Source organism: Amphibalanus amphitrite, unplaced genomic scaffold (assembly GCF_019059575.1).
Source record: "Amphibalanus amphitrite isolate SeventyFive unplaced genomic scaffold, NRLGWU_Aamphi_draft 000923F_arrow, whole genome shotgun sequence".
Lineage (NCBI taxonomy): Eukaryota > Metazoa > Arthropoda > Thecostraca > Balanomorpha > Balanidae > Amphibalanus > Amphibalanus amphitrite.
In genome coordinates, this window is record NW_024882417.1 from 248,065 (window position 1) to 268,350 (window position 20,286).

A 20,286-nucleotide genomic window follows, 5' to 3' on the forward strand; every position below is an offset into this window, starting at 1 on the left:
TGGTGTGTTGATTCGATGAGTCAGGCGCCGTGCGTCTCTGTTGTGGCGGCCTCTGCGGTTGATAAATAATGCTTGATGGGCCTAGTTTTTCAACACGTGTTTCTCATTGTGTCCTGTTAGGTAAGCTTGGCTGGATTTTCCGCGTATCGATGATACATCAACAGCTTTTTTCGGTATAGTGACGTGGGTATGAATATTTAAATGACTGACATAGTGATCGTATTGAGCTGGATTTCTGGAAGTCTAGTCGTTGATCGTTGATGACGTGTCACGCTTGACGTTAACTTGTTAGATAGGTGGAATGCGATCGATACGTCAGTGCTGAGTCAAAGGTAGATGGTGGGACCATTGATAAAATTATTGAGTTGGTGTCTGCGGTCTCGCAGTCATTCATTTTACATACACATTATACTTTCATCAGTCAGGGACTGGTCAACGTTTGCTTTGCTTCTCCGTCTATGAAGGGCTCCTTCTCCGTCTATTCACTGTCCCTGTACTCCGGTATCTTCGTCTTTTCAAACCCAGTCTTTCAGCGCACACTAGAGGGCCCGGTCCCCACCTGTGGGTACGCTGCCTTGGCCCGCTATCCTGGCTGCGTGCCCCGGCATCTCACACCGCCGCGCTGTATTGTCATGCAGATACACCCGCATGACAATGCTGAACGCATTCATGGGCCATTTACACTCGATCGGCCGGAAATATCCCACAAGTCTCGCGTTCGGTCTAGTCGAGGGTACCAAACGCATTTTTGCCTGGACTACCAGCATTCTCCTGCCAATTCTAGAGGCTGTTTGGTCAGTCTTCTACCAGCCGTTCAGCCAGCCCAGCCCAGTGCACCGTTCCTGCCTAGTTGAGAGACGAGTGTGCTCGGGCCTCACTGCGCCTCCGTCGGTATTTAGAGCCATTTCCACGGTGTATCGCACCACCTGCTTCACTCACCTGGCTGAGGAAGCACACATTGTATCCGGTTGGACCGGGCGGAACCCGTGAGAAACCCAGCGAGCGCCGGACAACAGTCCCGCCCCACACGGGCCGAAAGGAAGCCATATGGCCGTGGTCCCGGGGCTATTTCATTGAGCTGGATCGGAGAAAATACAGCTCGCTGTAGTCTGGGTGAATTGCATTAACTTCGTAGGCATGGGCATTGTGACACACAAAGCGAACGTTTTACGTTTGAACAAGAACATGTGTGCGGCTGGTATCAACGTTGGCATCTTACATTTGCTGAGAGCATTGCGAACTCGTCGTTTTTCAGCTCGGCCCGTTACGTTCCACTGATCTCGCTGTAAACAGCTGGGCTGGTGCGGAAGTCGTGGGTTAATTTCTGCAGTGCAGCCTGTGCAGCGGGGCTGTTTCATCATGTTGAGTGGGACACGAGTTCACGAGAAACTGCTCATGTGGAGAGAAGGGCCGTCACATGCAGAATGTCGGCAACGTGACTGGGTTCCGGCGCCGCTGTCGACGCTGGACTGGTGGAGTGACCTGACTAACGGGCTCAGCGCTTCGTCGAACGGCGTACTTGCATTCAATTTGTAGATAATAATCCTCAAGTATCTTTTTTAGGCTTCTTGGAAATATGTGGTTTTGGGGTTTCTTGTGGAATTTTGGTGTTTTTAAGCTGTTTACCTTCAAAATTATATCACTTTGTCTTTGATTTCATTTACGCTACTGATAGTTTTTGAATTACACTGTAATCGATATTGCGCGTTGGATAGAGGTAGTCAATCAGGACTCTATTGTCCGGGATTTTCTACTCCATAGCAGGCGCATCTGATCCTGTCTTTGTGACACTGAAAATGGATTGTATTCTGGGGCACTCTGCCAGCTTTCTGCCATTCCGCGGATTCATTTTCACTTCTGTGTATCCACCCTAATTTGAGGTCAACTATGAGGCATCCAAGCTGAACAGCGAAACGCTAAAAAAATCCATCACCAAGCCAGCATGCTGCTACTTTCTCACTTTGGCTCAGCTTTACCGATTCGCACGCCTTTGGAGAGAAAATCTCCAGGCCTAATGAGATTGTGTGGTTTTCTTGTGGTTGCTCGCAGGGTATCTGTGGTTTCCTGTGGTTACCCAGCGGCTGCCAATGCCACTAATATGCGCGTGCGTGTCCGCCTCAGGTGCTCCGAGCGTGTACCCTATGTTTAACATTCCGTGTATCGAGTGTGTTTCGTTCCGTGACAACTGACAACACCATGGCATGTGAGCGACTTCCCGTATTAGCTGCTGATTGATGGCCCATACATAACACTTGTCTGGACTGAACTGACACCCATTTTTTACCCACAGGTCATCCGACGAACTAAACGGTATCGAGTTCGAGAGCCCCATAAAGAGGAACTCGCGCGGTCCCATGTTCCGTTCCCACTCCTACGACGTGGACAAGCTCACGGATACCGAGTCGGATCCGGATCCGGGCGTGGATCCGGGCCTGGATCCGATCATCGACACGGGTCTAGAACCTCCCTCGCCGCCGGTGAAGACCCGACACCAGTCTTCGAATAGCTCTTCGGCGGACGGAAGCAGGCATCAGTCCGCGGGGTCTTCGGTAGATGGCAGCAGGCACCAGTCGACTGGGTCGTCAATAGATGGCAGCATCGGCAGGTCGTCGGGCGTGCGGGTCAGCGCCCGGGTCAGGTCACTGGAGGCCGACGGAAGTTATTCCACAGTCTCCAAGGTAACTCGAATAGTGACGTGTATTCTGCATGAACTCTTTTATATATAACTTTCAACATTTGTATCGTGGTTCATGGCGAGTTTAGTCATGTTCTTTTCCTGTATATTACTTCGGAAGTGTGTCCGCGTATCTAACTAATTGTTTTCACTGGACGTTTAACTAGAAACTTGCGAGAACGCAGAGCACATCGGCACTGATGCTTAACTTGGGTTTCCATTTCGCATTGGCCGATACCCCTGGTCCCTCGCTCATACACTGCGACTAAACCATCATCTAACCCACCCCGCCCCTCTCCGTTCGCCAGCCGGTGCCGCCACCGAAGCCCCCTCGGCGCAGTATCGCCGCCTCGCCACCCACCTCGGACGCCATCTATGAGCTGCTCGCCGAGGCGCAGTCTGGCGGCGAGCGGGCGCCGCCGGGCGGCCGACGCGCCTACGAGAACATCAGCGGCTTCTGGAGGCAGCAGGAGCTGCGGCAGGCTCGGGACGACATCGGAGTCACCTGTGGTGGCCGGGCACGGGTCAAAGATCGGCGCAGGAATCGGACCAATGTGTATGAAAACCACCGGCCGGGGGAGACCCTAACGTGGGCGGCGCCCGGACGCAGGCCCACGGAGTCGGCAGCGCCGGCTGATCGGGCAGAGCAAGACAGAGGGGAGAGGATGGAGAGAGCACAGGAGCCGATTGGAGGGCGGCGCTCGCCGAGGCCGATCAGCGTTAGTGGAGCGGGTGCCAAGCCAGTGCCGCCACCGCGGGTCTCTTCACGGCTGCGGGTAAGGACAAGGGTTTGTTCTGTGGGGTGTGAGTTAGTGGACGGGCGCTGGCTTGGGATGCTTGGTGGTGGAAGGATGAGTGTTGGTGTGAGTGAGTGGGAACCATGGAGGTATGAGCATAGCAGGGCTTTGTCTGCAGCATAATTTATCATTACGATAATTCGAAGCGTAACCTCAAAAAGTTCACTCAAACATTGTAATGGCTAGCTTACGGTTGTTTGGTGCTTCATCAAATTGCGCTTGTTAATATGTGAATATCAGCAGTATCTACCCAGTCAGTCAGTACCTCCTTGCCCGCTGATCCACCCCGCCCATGTCGAGCTTCTGCCGTGTATGGTCCACCGCGGGTTGCCTCTGGTCCCCGCTCCCCGCTGCTGTACTGTAGCGGCGCGCGGCGTCTCTGTCCGTGCGGCAGGTCCGGCCGCTCAGCCCCAGTCAGCAGCAGCAGCCGCCAACTCCCGATCACCCGCCGCCCTCCGCCTCTCACGCCGCGCAGAGCATCTCAGACAAGATCCGGCCGCCGAGCCAGGTGCGACCGCACCGCCGCCTGGTGGCCGGGGAAGGAACTAACCGCCCGAACTGCCCGTTGTAGTGACGTTTTGGCACAGAGAGGGCGGGAGTGTTTGACGGAGGGATGGGATTGATGGGGCTGTGCAGCTTATGGGATTAGGTGTCCTGCAGTTATTTAATGGGGCAGGTCCGAAGCTTTGCTTGCATACGCTGACGGGATGTTTCGAGCTACTGAGAAATAAAGCTTAGTCGCTGCTTCATTACGAGGGTTATGAAGTCGCTTTTTGTATGTCCATCCCCCAAGCATTACGTGCATCTAACTAACCTGTTAATGTGTTTCCTCAGTCTTGCTGTCTAGGTTGACCTGTGGTGAGCTCTCACGCATTATTTCGGTTGCATTTCACCTGCTTCGTAAGGGAACAGCAACATTGTCTTGGTTATTCATCCAGTTATCCATTGCCATATGATATATAAATTAAAGAAAAATAACAACGACCAGCGCGCCATCCCATCGCCTTCCTAACACCCCTCCTCCGTCGCCCCACAGCAGGACTCGGTGCCGCCCACCACCGGTCAGCAGCGCACCTCCCGGGACATGGAGACGGAGACGGAGGAGGAGCTGCTGCAGCTGCAGGCGGGTGGCAGCGGCTCCAGTGACCGCTCCTCGCCGTCGGCGCCCGGCTCGGACCTCTCGGCGTCCACCGATAACATCGAGGAGGTGCAGCAGGACGCGCCGTTTGCAGGTGGGTTCATTGGTGGGGAGGGGATTGGGATCGAGAGGAAATCGGAGCCGGGTGGGAGCTGTGAAGAGGAGATAAAAATATGACAGGTTGAAAGAGTTTCAACTGTTGAGAGCACCCGTATGCACAATGCGAGCAACTGCGATTGGCCAAAAAGCGCCTAGTGATAAGCGTGGTCCCAGCTTTTTCGCTAGCTAGCTAATCCTTTTAAATTATCAGCCAATCAAACATCTTGCGTATGGGCGCAAAATGACCACCGCAGTCGACGCGCCCTTAAACCCTGATAAACAACAACAATCAAACATCTTGCGCAGTGGATTTGTTATGCGTTTTGCTCACACCGCGCTCACACACAGGCGTTGGCGTAAGGTGTCAGCGCCGCCGATCGCGGGTGTCTATGAGCCTGACAGATGTCAGTGCGGCTGACAGACCAGCGTGTGGGGGCGGGTCGAGCTGTGACAACACATGACATGAGCTGACAGATCTGTGTGTGTGCGGGCGGGGCGGGCTATAACAGGTCAGACATGAGCTGACAGACCAGCGTGTGGGGGCAGGGCGAGCTGTGACAGGTCAGACATGAGCTGACAGGTGTGTGTGTGTCGGGTCAGCCCCCTCCCAGTACCGTCGGTCGGCCGTTATGATGCGCTGGGCGCGTCACTTGTGACATGCTATAGAACACTATGCCGATATACGGTATGCGTAGGTTTACAGACAGATCCGCGTGGGTAGACCGGGTTCTCCCCAGTATTACCTCAGACGCCTTTCTAGTCAAGAACTGCGATGTCTCGAAGTGGTGATTCTGCACTGATAAGATCGATAAGAGGTGCACATTGCACGGTAACCAGGAAATGCCTGACTATCGACAGCTTAACGCCGATAACATCGAGGAAGACTGTTGCGACGAACCCACGCGCCCCTCTTCATGCCGCCTCTGATGTTCAACAATCGCGCCTTGTGAGGGGTGCTTGATTTAAGCATCGCGGGCGCCGTTGCTATCAAATGTTTTGATAAAACGATGTGCCGACGGCGAAAGAGCAGACTTGTAAACGACTCAAAATTTTTTTGAGTCGATTCTTTGTTTGAGTCTGGAAATTTGAATCGATTCATCAAACGACTCATGATGTTAAATTTAATTGATTCGAATCAACTCATGACTCATCAAGTTCCTCGATAAAATGATTCGAATCAACTCATGACTCGAGCAACTAGCCAACGGAATGATTCGAATCAACTCATGACTCACATTTTGATGAATCGATTCAAATCAACTCATGACTCACACGACATTTTTATTGAACTTATTTCATTCAACCCATGACTCACTATAGGCATTTGTTGATTATTTGACTCAAAGCTATGATAAAATGAATATGCCGCATACCACAATTGTATTAAGCAGCATAGTAGCCTTGACCAAAGATTCAAGCAGCTACCTAGTAGGACTAGGTACATAGGTACCTACCTTACACCTACCTATCTTCAACACTCAACAGTCAACAGTGCAATATCAGATAAATTTGTAAGTAACTCTGAGAGACAATTATGTGAGGACTAAGGAGTAGCATAGTAACCTATCTCTTATTATTACCTAGAAAGTCTTTTTGAAAATTCAAAAGCACAAGTTCCGAGAGGCATTCATGTTTTTTTTAATCAAACTTTTTCTACATGATGATGAAACAAATGTTACTACTTCTTACTTATCACATAAAATTATTCAAACAGTACAACCTCAAAAATAGGATTAATCCCATCTGTGACACATTCAGCATCAGCAGGGACTCCATGGGCCACGAGGAGCAAACGAGGAGGCCATGACCTTGCATGGGTGGCTCAGGCCTCAGAATCAGATATGATCTTGAGTTGAGACTCATTGAAAGTAGTTAAGGTATCGGTAAAGCTGGCGTCACCGTCGCCTTCCCGCCAAGGTAGGCCATAATGACCAAGGTCACGTATGTCAAACTAGTGGCAGCTTCAGATCGCAGTTACCGTGCGATCGTACTAACTTACTGCAAATTTGTGCTAACCTGCTGCAGTGGAAAACAAGTAAGTATTATGTCCGTGAAGTTAGCGTCAGCAACAACAACGAATACAGCGTCGGATTCAGAATCGCTCAAAAAACTCATATTCGGTAAATTGGGGGACGGGGAGCAAGAATATGACCTTTATTTGGCCCTAGCTTTTACCCCTTACCCCTTAATCGGCCCTTAAAGGAAGGGGCGCGTCAAAAGTGCCTCAAGGGTTCGTCTGATCGCCAAAATAAGGGTCGCAATCGATTCCCCGGGTTAATATCTAGCCGCACCCTTGGGTTCCAGATGTGTGCAACTTACCCCTTACCCCTTAATCGGCCCTTAAAGGAAGGAGCGCGTCAAAAGTGCCTTAAGGGTTCGTCTGATCGCCAAAATAAGGGTCGCAATCGATTCTTCGGGTCAATATCTAGCCGCAGCCTCGGGTTCCAGATGTGTGCAACTTACCCCTTACCCCTTAATCGGCCCTTAAAGGAAGGGGCGCGTCAAAAGGGCCTCAAGGGTTCGTCTGATCGCATAAATAAGGGTCGCAATCGATTCCTTGGGTCAATATCTAGCCGCAGCCTCGGGTTCCAGATGTGAGCAACTTACCCCTTACCCCTTAATGGGCCCTTAAAGGAAGGGGCGCGTCAAAAGTGCCTCAAGGGTTCGTCTGATCGCCAAAATAAGGGTCGCAATCGATTCTTCGGGTCAATACCTAGCCGCAGTCTCGGGTTCCAGATGTGTGCAACTTACCCCTTACCCCTTAACCCGCGCCCTGCTGGGGGTCCTGGATTTCCACGCCCTGCTGGGGGGGGGTGTTTGAACACCCCCCCTTGTAAATCGGCTCCTGGGCCACGTAGCGATACGCGGAAGGCGGCGTTCGAAAGAGCGTAAAAAATAATGACGAAATCACTTCGGTCAATTTTTTGGTCAGGTCAAAGGTCAGGTCACCAGAGGTCATTGAAGGCAAAATTTCGCCGATTTCCAGGTCGAATGTCGAAAATTTCCAAGAAGCCAACGCATAACTCGGAAACCAATAGAGCTACAGCGCCGCGGAAAAGCGCATTCGATAGCCCTATTAACGCCCTTTCTGAGTAATTCTCTCAGATTTGACCTAAGGTCAACGGTTTTGCCTGCAGGGGGCAAAAACTGCAAAAATAGCCGATATTTTCGAAAACAGTTTTTCTGCAATAACTTTTGACCCAAGCCTTGTACGAGCTTACTTTTACCGGCATCGTGTTCTTCTCGTCAAGACGCATCGAATGAACTATAACTTAACCTTGAAAGGTCAACTTGAAAATTTGACCTCAGGTCAAGGTCATGACCTGACCGGAAAGGGTCATGTTGCATATCAGTCGATCCGTATCGTCGAGCTGAACACATCTAAGGCGTTTTCATCGCTCTAGCATGCCTCTATCAAAAGTTATTTGCGAAAAACTGTTAGATACCATTCGTGACCTAAGATGACCTCAGGGCATAAACAAGGGTCACGGACACCATTTTCAAGTTCAGTGTGTCTAAACCACTTGTAATTCGGTGTTTGGGAGTGTGTATAATGTCTTTCATCCAAAAGAGGCGCATTTCAATTTTCTCCCATTGACTTATAATGGGGAGGTCGCAAAATTGACCTGACCTTAGGTCATCGATATCAAAATTCTGAGATATACATTTTGTACATGCTATTGCTCTTAGCAATCGCTGAAAGTTTCAAAGCGATCGGTCACTCGGTGTAGCTATGACAGACATTGAAAGTTTTTATGAGGTGAGGTCACTTCAAGTGACCTGGTGACCTGACCTTGAATGACCTTGGTCTGAAATTTTTACAACATGTGTAGAATTGATGTATGATAAGGTGTACCAAAAACGGCGGCGCTCCGCGCCGCCGTTTTTGAGATATTCGCGAAAAACCACAAGGGGGGGTGTTCAAACACCCCCCCCCCCAGCAGGGCGCGGGTTAATCGGCCCTTAAAGGAAGGGGCGCGTCAAAAGTGCCTCAAGGGTTCCTCTGATCGCAAAAATAAGGGTCGCAATCGATTCCTCGGGTCAATATCTAGCCGCAGCCACGGGTTCCAGATGTGTGCAACTTACCCCTAACCCCTTGAGGCACTTTTGACGCGCCCCTTCCTTTAAGGGCCGATTAAGGGGTAAGGGGTAAGTTGCACACATCTGGAACCCGAGGCTGCGGCTAGATATTGACCCGAAGAATCGATTGCGACCCTTATTTTGGCGATCAGACGAACCCTTGAGGCACTTTTGACGCGCCCCTTCCTTTAAGGGCCGATTAAGGGGTAAGGGATAAAAGCTAGGGCCAAATAAAGGTCATATTCTTGCTCCCCGTCCCCCAATTGACCGAATATGAGTTTTTGAGCGATTCTGAATCCGACGCTGTATTCGTTGTTGTTGCTGACGCTAACTTCACGGACATAATACTTACTTGTTTTCCACTGCAGCAGGTTAGCACAAATTTGCAGTAAGTTAGTACGATCGCACGGTAACTGCGATCTGAAGCTGTCACTAGTTTGACATACGTGACCTTGGTCATTACGGCCTACCTTGGCGGGAAGGCGACGGTGACGCCAGCTTTACCGACCTAGGTGAGTTTATTTATATTATAGCATAGCCTATAGGTAGTTTATAGGCTAAAGGTAGTTTGGGCGTATTTGACTCTATAGACGCCCAAATTCTTATGCTGTTGATTGATTATTGGGACCAAATTGGGACTGGGAGAAGGGGAGGCAGCCGCAGGTGTCAATTCTGACTTCTGACATGTAAAATGTAGGTACCTAGGTAGTGTAGCAGGCACTTGGCTTGGTAAGACTAAGTACCTACCAACTGCCAAATGCTTTTGGCTCATTAGGCGCCTGTGCCTGAGCCTCTGAGGCTCTTGTAAGTCTGAAATATGGAGTTAAGTGATGGCTAAAGCTGAGGGAGTGATCTAGCATTGATTATTAGGGTGTTGATGGTGACTTGTAAACGACTCAAATTTTTTTTGAGTCGATTCTTTGTTTGAGTCGGAAATTTTGAATCGATTCATCAAATGACTCATGATGCTAAATTTAATCGATTCGAATCAACTCATGACTCATCAAGTTCCTCGATGAAGTGATTCGAATCAACTCACGACTCATCGAAAAATGGTTTGATTCTGAGTCGATTCACGAATCAACTCAGAGTCGTTTACAAGTCTGCGAAAGAGGCACAGTTTGTCGCCTTGTTTGATGTTTCATGAGGTGAAAGAGGCAGAGGGCTAATGTACTTTGGTTGCCCTTGTCAAACGATTGGCTATACTGCCGTTTTCCTACCCGTCCCGTGATGCCCCGTGCCGCAGCGAAGTGTCTGCCATGCCTTGTGATGCTGTAGAGGTATGGAGTGGTGCAATGCGGTACGATAGACAAGGAAGTGCGACAGTGCTGGGTTCCTGCTTTAGGCTCCTGCATTGGGCGATATCTGCCCCACTTCCGCTCGAAGGCTTGTGCCGCTTTTTCAATCTCGACATTTTTGTCGGTGAAAAGTGAAAATCCATAGGCGCAAGGCCGCATGAAATCAACTTGAATTAGCGGTAACAAGATGTCAGATTTGACCTTTCCTCGAAGCCTGATAAATGAATGTTTGTCCTCAATGCGATTACTGACAAATGTGGTACGCTCAAAATAGCATGCGTTACCAAACCGAGTCTGAGACCTATCAATACTAATAATAATCTCTCCTTATGCCGTCGAGCTGGGAGGCCAGTAGAGTTTAGCCACGAGGCTCGTAATCACCGGAGAGGCACTCCTGTGCAGGGCGCGCCCCTTTTCGGTGTTCACTGATGATTATTGAGGAGTGGCCTGCCTCGGTTGATGCTGTTTGGTGTGGACCGAACTCCGCACGGCTTGTCGGCCGTCTTCTGGAGGCGCAGGTGTCGGGAGAAGGTATGACAAGCTTAAGGCGATGATGGATATGCTTGGATTATGGGGATGAGTTTGGTTTGATGGTTCAGCTATTGGCCAGAGCATAGGGTGAAGTCGTATAAGAGTACGCACTTAGTGGATTTCTTGCTCTCATTTGTTTACTATTTGAAGGAAAGAAATCGCAAATAGGGAATATTAAAGTTCATTGAATTAGCCATCAACTCATGGGGCAACGATCCTTCAGCGTAAATGGAAGTGGTCTAAAACTGACATTTTCTGAACCGTTGCACTTGCGTACTCTTACCATATGGGGTGTGTAAGAGTACGCACGCCAGGCGGGTGGAGTACGCAAGCATATGAACACACACCTATGCAGCTTGCACTGTCCAAATGCTTAACCTCAATCTGAGAAGGCATTTAAGTTAATTCTAGTATCCAAAAAGAAAAACATAAAATAAATCTTTCAAGTCTATAAATCAGGAAATAATCATGTCGTGTGTTTCTTAAAAAAATGCACAATCAAAAAGGAGAATAACTCGTATTTGGAAGAATTTCGGGTACGCATCTGCATCACAGTGCTCCATTGATGATATACCTACAAAGCAATCGTCATTGAGCGATAGATTAATAATTCTATATTTCTGTATATTCGATTTAATGTATAATTCTGCGTACTCTTACCCTCCTGAACAGTGCGTCCTCTTACCGTACATGCAATTCGCGCACAAAACAACCCCGAAACGTTGTGCAAAACTTCGCAAACAGAATATTGCACTGTACAGTATTTCCCCAGATAACCTCACAAGTTTCCCACAACAATCACGGAAATGTTCCTTATCTCAACTGCCAAGTATCAAAATTATTGTACCATATCATAATAATATCATAACGCTAGAAAATAATATTCATCGCCTTAAACTCAACAGCGTCGCCGCTCAACGCCCACGTTCCGTTGGTGACATGCACGCACTGGCGGCTTCATGTCACTTCATGAACTCGACAAACCCGCGTTGCTAAGCAACCGAAACAGCTGATGCGTACTCTTATCGCCCGCGTACTCTTACCCGCCCTTACCCTATGTATCTGGAGAGCTCGGTATGCCTAGACATAGACCTCGGTATACAGAGTTCCATGTGCTGGGTCTTCTTTGACGTGCTCGGGAAAGTGAAGCAATGAAGCCATGCATAAGTGTGGCTTCGTATTCCCCAGTAAATCAAAATTGCCACCCACGTTTCCGGAAGAGGCTTACGTGCCAGCTGACCGTTGATATCACTTCAAGGTGCTCGGATGTGTGCCGTGAGACCACCCAGTCACGGAGGGATCTGTTGTGGCCGCGCCCCCGCGACCCAGCGCCGCGCTCTACACAGATTACCGTCAGTCGTTCAGTCGATTCGAACGGCGTGAGGAGCATGAATGTTCCCACAGGGGATTTGGGTGCCGTGTCAGACCGGCCCAAAGTCGCGGCCCACGCTGAAGGTTTGGTGAGGTCCCCTGCTGAGTTGCTCCCACTCACGCCCACCATTCAACTCTGGCGAGCTGGTGGTGGGGATTTGAATGTCTGCTACCTTGGACAGGTCTACATCCGTATTTGGAGTTTTGCGGCATTGCTGGACGCGAGACAGGTGATCTTGGTGGCAGGCTTTCGCCCGCAGTGTCTGCGTTTGGAACGGTGAAGCTTGTTTTTGGTTTTGTTGCTGGTTTACCGAATTGCGGCTTTCATTAGCTGTTGCTGCCTTTTCGTAGGTGTCCTTATTTGGACCCTACCGATGTGTAATCGTTCCTGAGCTTTGCTGAACAATCAGCCATCCTAGGCATACCGCCGGCTGATGTCAGCGGGAAAGGTTTATAACTAACGGGACTGTAGCGGCTTTTGTACTAACTGGCTGGTTGCGGTAGGCATCCACGGTGCCACAGACCTGTCCGCCTAACTGACCGAAACGTCTCGTGCCCCAGGTCAGCCTGGCGGTCATAATTTACCTACAGCTCTACTATTTGGGACGGAGAATGTGTTATCCCTGGAAACTTAGGCAGTATTTCAAGCCTCTCACCAGCTGATCAACTACCAGCCCCCGCAACGTCCGTGACACGTTCCGTTTGACCCAGAAAACCACCACCAAAATATCACGGACGTGCGTCCGCATCGGACCAGTGCGTCGCAGTCCCCCCCCTCCCCAAGGTCACGCCCCCCCCCCCTGGAATGCTCGAACCTACCCGCCCGAGTGGGGCTGTCTGGCAGTGCGCCGATGTGCCGGCGTTTCAGACCGGTTCAATGCTCACTCGACTGGGCCAGTTCTTCGAAGCACCTCTCTGATAGTGTCGGTTGGTGTACCTCGACAGGGGCGCGGCCCTGTACCCCATACTAGGAACATATGCTGGATTTGGGAGCGCCGCAGTGACCAGCTGGGACCGATTTGGAGGCGGGGAGTCGTGTAAGATCGACAGATGATTCATGGCTGCATTAGCGCTCACGATGGCTTTGAGGGATGGCTGTATGCAGATTAGGATATGGTTGAGTGAGAGAGGCTGTTAGTTGTTCCGTGTAAGAAGCTGTGTGTTGTGTCTAGGTTTGGTATGCCATACTGGTGAAATATGTGCATGGACTATGTAATGCACTAAGACATTCAAAGTCGCCGTCCAAGAGCTTGGAAGACTTATTGTCCAAGAAACATGCCTCATTTATCCATCGATGAAGGGCCCAGAAATGGTCCAGGGTATAAAACAGCGTAAAGAGTCAGACCTATGTTTTCTTAAAGGATGGAAGTGATGTGTGATGACAATTACCGCAGGCTCGTTGCGGTCTTTGGGACGGTTTGGTCTGAGTTCCAGCGGTGGCTGCTTTGTTATGATGGAATGAGAAAGCCTGTCGCACAGTGGCAAGCAAAATTGCAACACGTGTTGCGCACTTTTCCCTAAAACACCGTTTCGTTATCTAATCGAGCTATATCCGACCACAGGAAATCACCTTAATCCCGCACTCACGTCTTCAATGTCGTGCTTTGTCGGCGGTCGCCTAATCAGATTACCTACCTGCGTGGTATCGGCCCTTGGGGCCGAGCTTTACGAGGCACGGGACCGAGAGGCCTGCCCTGTCCCGTTGATATCCGTCCTCGCCCCTGTCCCGTCCCATTCAGTCCCACCGTCCCGACAAGGGTCCCTGTCAGCGGGAGGCCGGGAGTGCTCCCATTGTGTCCCGTCCGGCTGCCGCTCGGGCCTCCCCCCCCCCCTCCCCGCCTGGCTGACCGCCCGGCCCCGCCCCGTCCGGCTGGCCTCATATGACGTCAGAGCAGGCAGAGGCGAGTCCAGCGTAGGCTCGGTGTCGGATGTGACGTTTGGTGGACGATGGACTGATCACAGTGCGCTCCCCGATATACTCTCCCTCCCTCCCCTCCCCCTCTCGCTCCTCTCCCCCGCGCACACGGCCACACGCTGTGTTGGGGTTCACCGTCAGGGGCGGCGGCGGCGGAGGGGCTAGCCGACACCCCGCGGCCGCCCTACCCACGTGCTCGTAGTAGCGGGCTGGCGTGGGAGCGAGCCCCGCGCTGCCGAGCGGCAGTCAGCAGTACGGCGCGAGCCGCGGTGGGCGCGTTACCGTCACGGAGCGTGACGCACCGGTGACGCAGTGCGTGGGTGACGGCGGAGCGTCACGCGGAGTGCGCTGGCCGTGACGGAGTGACGTCACAGGCCGTGACGTGGGCTTGCCCGTAGCGTGCAGTGAGCCGGTGGGAGGCGCCTCAGTTGAGCACGGGCTGGTGTAGCGTGTGAGTGCAGCCGAGATCGGTGTGGTGGTGAGCGGCCGAGCTGCGCTAGTCAGTGGTCAGTCGACCAGTGGGCTAGTGCTAGAACGGCTGGCTACCTGGAGAATCGGAGGTCAAGGTGCTGTGGAGACGGGCTAACGCTATAGTGAGTGCTATTTGAAGAGGGTGAAGGTCGGACAAACGCAGAAAACCGTCAGTGTAAACCGGAAACTCAGTGACAGAGTGGCTCCAGGCTCCTTTTCTGTGTTGACTGAGCGAAGTGACTGAGTCCGAGTCACACTGTGGTGAATGTGACTGCATGAGGACCGGATAGTCTGCCCAGTCAGTCAGTCTGTGACCCCGCGACAGGTGAGTGGTGCCAGACTGCGGCGTGGCAGACCGGTCGCCGGGCCGCTGTACAAACAGAAGCGATAATAGACCGCCCCTGAGTGGCACTGGTGGTGCCGGGGCCACCAACGTGTGTGGCCAAGCCTGGGCGCGCGGCAGAGCTTTGGAGTAGGAAGGATTGTATCAGGAGGCAGTGCATAATCGGAAGCATGCTTCATGACTGAAAAGGCCGGACTAAGTCCGAAGCCATTATTGTCCTTCAGTCCGTTTCACTTATCACTTATCATCTTATTCGTCGTATTCCACTTCTGTGGCTTGTCCTTACACCGAAAATTCAGGAGCATACTATCGACTTAATCGACTGTAATTCACTGAACCTTCCTCCCTCATCATACCCACTCATTGGCCGTAATTACACTGTACCGTCCGTCCGACCATAAGCCACTCTGAGTCTTCTCCCATCTGTCCTGTCGGCCAGGTACCCTGATCCTGATCTTCGATCGGTACAGGACCATGGTCTGACGGCGGCGGTCAGGCGACAGACAGATGCGCTATCAGCGGCGGTGCTATCTGATCGGTTTCCGCCGCGCCCGCCCAAAGCCGCGCCCGACTGTCGCGTGGGTCTGTCTGTATGTCTGTCTGTCTGTCTGTCTGTCGGTCTGTCTGTTTATCCGTGCGTCCGGCAGCGACCGTGACCGGATGAGGGTTGTTTCCCGGTGCAGGACTCCGTGACGGTTTGGAGAGGAAGGGAGCTGTCAGGGCGCTGCTGATGACTCGCTCAGCAATTATGCCATCCGCTCATCCGCTTTGCCCGGGTCCTGCAGCCATGGTCCGTAGAGCGTGTCCGTTGGGGAAGCGTCAGAACGTTTCCATGGTTCGCGAGACAAGGGACTATATGTGAAGTTGCAAGGATGGTTTGCACTAGCGTGAAGTTCATCCTCTTGTCATGAACTTGTGAGCGATGATCATCGCGGTCGTGCTAGACAAAGTGGGAGCTTGAAATACTTTTACTCATGCACTGAGCCGTCAGGTGGTGTTTGTTTGTTGCCTTCGTGACGTTCACGCCCTGTATCGTGCTTGCAGTCCAAGAACTTCCCTGTTCATGCAGTTTCTCTCGCTCGCTCAGGCCTCCTTCCGTCTCTCCCCCTGGGTCATTGATCCCCCGTTTCCGGGCGGCACCTGACGCTACCCACACGGGTTTTGTAGTGTGCGCCTGCTGCCGTCTGCCTGTGCGCGCCCGCCCGACGTTTGTTTTGTCTACGGCTGGCCGGAATTGAAGCCGTAGCAGCCTGTCGGCACATCGTTGAGAGGAACTGCGGATCACATCCGGGGTGGAGAGTGCTCTCTTGTGCTCTCCGAGAGCTCTCGTAGGGAAGGTGCTACTTACTGTGGCCAGTTAAGAGCATGACCAGCCGTGCTAGGTGTGGGGTCGGTCTTGTCGGGTGGCCAGTGAATGATTGGATCATCCTGTGAGAGGTGTTTGATGGCATATTTGATCGAGCCAGCCATGTGCGTCGTGACTGCCTGCGTATCAGGTAGGCCTCTGTGCAAGAATTTCATTCCCGGATAAGCATCCCATAATGAGATGAGTACAGTGAACCTGTCATGGGGCACGTCCAACCAATCCTCCAGCCCCAGCTCGATTCAGCACCGCACAAAGGGCCGATCGCTACGATAGCCATGGCTGTCGCTGCCTTATGCCGTCTCATCTCGATAGCCAGATGACCACTGCTGACTCACAGAGTTCTGTGTGAGGCTGCCCGCCGCCTGAACGACTCCTCCTGCCGGCATTACGCGGTTGGTGACGTCATAGACACCTCCCCCGAGGCTCGAGAGGTCTTTGGAGAGTCGCTGATATCTGCCGAGCCGCCTCCGATTCGCTGATTGCTGCGAACACATACGCGTCGTATCGGCTGTCTCGCAAATCACGCTCTCTGCGGGAGGGTATGTGCCAGAGGCGGCTAGCTAGCAAGGCCTATGCCGCTGCAGCCGAGGCTACGGCTGCGTTTACAGTCGCTGCGGTTGCCGGCAGTATATGCGAGAGTCGAGTGGCGGTAGTTAGCTATTCACTGCAGGACAGCTCGTGTTCAAACGGAGTTTCTCTGACAGTTAGCCGGGGCCGTTTCAGTCCCCTCCCCCTTCAATCTCACCCCAGCATGTCATGGTTTCATGTCGCAGGCCTGCGTCCCCCGCCGCTGCCGGCTGCGCCATGTGGGACCGGACATGGATGATTTTGGTTTTGCAGAGCGTGGGCTAGACCTGACCCGCCCCCGTGGCGCTATATGCACGGACTGTTAGCCTATTGCGGGTCATGTAACTTCAGTGGTTCCTGGTTTACTTTGAGTCAGCCAACTGAACTGCCGTCTGGCCAGGTCGCTGACCGAACCCTGCCTTGGCCAGAGCCGCGGACGACTGACGTTTCGCCGAGAGCCCTCCTCTTCCCCACCCCTTCTCTCTCCCTCTCCTCCCTCTCCCCATCTGTCAGGCATGGCTCGCTAATTGCTGAGGGTTCGGATAACGCTCCCGTCAGCTCTGGCTCGGTGGTAGCGAGGTGACCTTTGGCCTCGGGCGGCAGGGGTCAAGTGGGGTGCGGGGCTCGGACGCCGTCTCCTACTCGACGTATGTTTGTTCAATGCGTGCCTTTGCCGGCGGTGCGTAAAGGGGCAGGGTCACGGGCTGCTCCTTGTGTTGGGATGCTAAGGATATGGTGGGCTGCATTGGGCTCAAAGTCTGTGAAGGGTTAGAATCTGGTGAAATTGATGAGACGACGATGTGTTGTATCTCTACCCAAAGAGTATTTTTGAACTTGAGTATTTTCAGCAACTGCCAGTTTTCAATGTCACTCGATTTGATCGTGAGAGGTAGCCGAGCGACCCTGGCAGCGACCGGGCTCGTCTGCCATTCCCATCCTGTTTGGCGTCCGGATGCCGTTTTTTTTTTGTGGGCTTCCATCTCTCGCTGGTTTGTTTATCACAGTGCGACAGTGCCAGGCCTTGGACCCCACCCCGCGTGTCGTCTCTCCACACGCCTGGCTTGTTATATCGCTCGACACAGTGTGGATGGGTGAGCCGGCGAGTGCCAGAATTTTCAGCTCTGCTGCTGCGGCTGCACTCGTTTGCACCGTGTCGGTAAATTGGGCCTTGTTAGATGACCTTGGTAGGGTCATAACGACCATAACTTGCGGTTAGTGCCGGTTGATACTGATGAGAATGGCGGTGTGTTGATATATGTGGGGCGGAACACGCCCTGTTCTGCGATGTTTTGTTCTGCTCGCTGCGTGGTTCTGCCGTGTCCCGTCCTTCACCTGGACAACCAGGAGAGGTTGTGTTTGATCTCTGTGCCGGTGAATATCTAGCTACTGGCGAATAATTAACCAGTATGTGCACTGTGCAGTAATACGGACTACTACAAGATCTGCTGCTTCCTAAAGTTGGTTTCACTTCTCAAGCAGTTGATTCGAGCTTGTGGGCACAACTTCATGGTAATAGATGCCAGCCCCTACGCTGTTCTCTAAATGAACACTTCTTCAGTAAGCTTGTTGGAATGTAAGACTCGTGCCGGAATGTAAGACTCGATGCTTTCTTGGCGTCACGGCTACGGCTTTTTGACAGTGTCTCGTACGTTCGAGCATGAACACATAATAGTCCAAAGCTGCTTAAACATGTCAAACTCGGCCATGGCATGTCTTAGTGGTCATTACGTTGTCTATCTTCGACATTAATCAAAGACAACATGCTCTCGACCAACGCTCATTATTGTCCGATAAAAATTCACTGACCGGTATTTCCACGCCTAACAGGTATCTACCCTCAAATGCCTCACTAGCCACACCTGGCTCTAGCAATTAGTGTCTAGCTCCTCCATCAGACACCAGTTCAGCACGTGAAGTCGTCATTTGCCGTGCTGGAGCGATGCCTGAACACGGGGTATTGTCACGTCACCGTCCGTTCTGGACAGGACTCGTGCCGTATTTGGTGCGTCGGACGGGTGCTGAGCCCTGCTCAGACACCGCCGTCAGCTCGCGTCCATTTACCGTGTTTCACTCGGCCTGCTGTGCTGGGCGTGTGGGTTGACACCGTTCCCACACGGAACTGTGTGTGCAGTGCGAGCCCTGCAGGCCGGCTGTGGACTGGCTTTGGACTGGCTGTGAGTGACAGCGCGTATGTTGACTGGACAGCCGGTGCGTTTTGGGTGGGATTTCCAGACCAATTCTATGGCCGTGCTGTTGTTGCTGCTGTTTTTGCGGTGCGTGTTGTTTTCGGAGCGATTGTAGCTGCCCGTTATCTCGGCGGCAGGACTGTCAGCTGCTGTAATGGGTGAAGGACAGCTGCACCGGCTAACGTCAGGGCGGCCACCACGGGCGGTGACTCACTGCGCCGATCCAAATGTGCTCACGATCCCTTACCGAGTGGATGTGATGTGTCATCGATTAGTATGCCGATACACGGTGTCTTCGTGCGGTTTCGGAAGTGTCGGACCGTTATATTCCACTTAATTCCAGCGCTCATGCTCCAGGTGTTAGTTAAAGTGGCACGTGGCTAGAACCCGTGATTGGCAGGCAGGCACGAGTATGCCCATTGCCCATACCACGTCGCCCTTCAGAGGTTAGAACGAATCAAACTCCGCATCAACGATCAATCTAAAATTTAGTCAGAAACATTTCATTCTCTGACCTCGTCGAATTTCTATCCTATCGAATAGTGATCAAAATTTTGATCACATCAAATCACATCAAATCATGCTTGTATAATTAGATGAAATTGCGGCCATATTTAATTGCCTTCCGCTTCCTGATTGCATTTGCTCACCGGTCACGACGTATGCACCGATCGTGATAATCACGGCTGCCGATCGTGACATGCATTGCGAGCCGATCGTGCGGGGTCAGTGATGGGTGTGGCCGAACCCAGCCCTGTCGTGCCGGACATCCTCTCTGACCAGGTCCTCACCACATGCAGATTCCAGCCCAGGTGTCAACTGCACTTCAGAAACCTGCATAGTGCAGATTTAGCGGTGGTTTTACGTTATCAGTCCCGGAGGCTCATCTTTTAGTGATGATGGTTCTTCGTATCTGTAGATGGGTTTTTCATGTCTGTCTGTTCTGAGGCGGATCCCTCGTGTTGGACTGCCGTTAGGTTCTCCTTATGGAGAGGTAGGGCTGGCGCTGCCTGGTCGACACTCTTAGTTTGGGATTCCGTTTCATACTCTTGAGACACGCAAGATGCGTCCAGTTAGGTTGCATTATGTATCGGTTATTCCAATTAGTGGCATTCAGATCAATCATTCAGATAATGTATCATGACATCCGTTAACATCGAGTGCTAGTTTTCATAGAGCTTCTTGGCCCTTGAATGTCCGGTTCATCTTCTCAAAACGCCTTAACTTTTCTTTGCTGAACGACTTCAGCAGCTTTTTTAGGATTGATCGGAAATCCTGATGCAAGTGTCGCCGTGTCGTGTAAGAATGCATGTTGACATGCTCCATCGGACTGAGATCGTCTGAGCGCGAGTAGAGCCACGTCCGGAACAACCGAGACGTTTGGACGGCCGGGGCGTCCCAGCCACGCCACTCAACGGGGTTTGAGGTCACTCTCAGTGTCTTCTTCGGA

The 20,286-nt window shown here is 52.0% G+C and overlaps 1 protein-coding gene and 1 long non-coding RNA gene across 5 annotated transcripts in view; one reads left to right on the top strand and one right to left on the bottom strand.

Moving 5' to 3' along the window:
• LOC122368104 (ankyrin repeat and SAM domain-containing protein 1A-like) overlaps positions 1-20,286 on the top strand; it is a 74,043-nt gene that overhangs the window by 42,328 nt on the left and 11,429 nt on the right. The window contains exons 8-11 of one of the 4 annotated variants that reach the window (XM_043341748.1): positions 2,291-2,678; positions 2,983-3,450; positions 3,866-3,979; positions 4,508-4,703. In XM_043341748.1, coding sequence (XP_043197683.1) covers positions 2,291-2,678; positions 2,983-3,450; positions 3,866-3,979; positions 4,508-4,703 — 1,166 coding nt within the window. The remainder of the gene's footprint in view (positions 1-2,290; positions 2,679-2,982; positions 3,451-3,865; positions 3,980-4,507; positions 4,704-20,286) is intronic. The other 3 variants (XM_043341749.1, XM_043341750.1, XM_043341752.1) reach the window with 3 other exon arrangements.
• LOC122368105 lies at positions 2,513-6,619 on the bottom strand. The gene is made up of 4 exons (XR_006254181.1): positions 6,608-6,619; positions 4,286-4,364; positions 3,036-3,179; positions 2,513-2,642 (listed from the first exon to the last, which is right to left on the bottom strand). It is a non-coding gene; the product is annotated as an uncharacterized LOC122368105 (long non-coding RNA).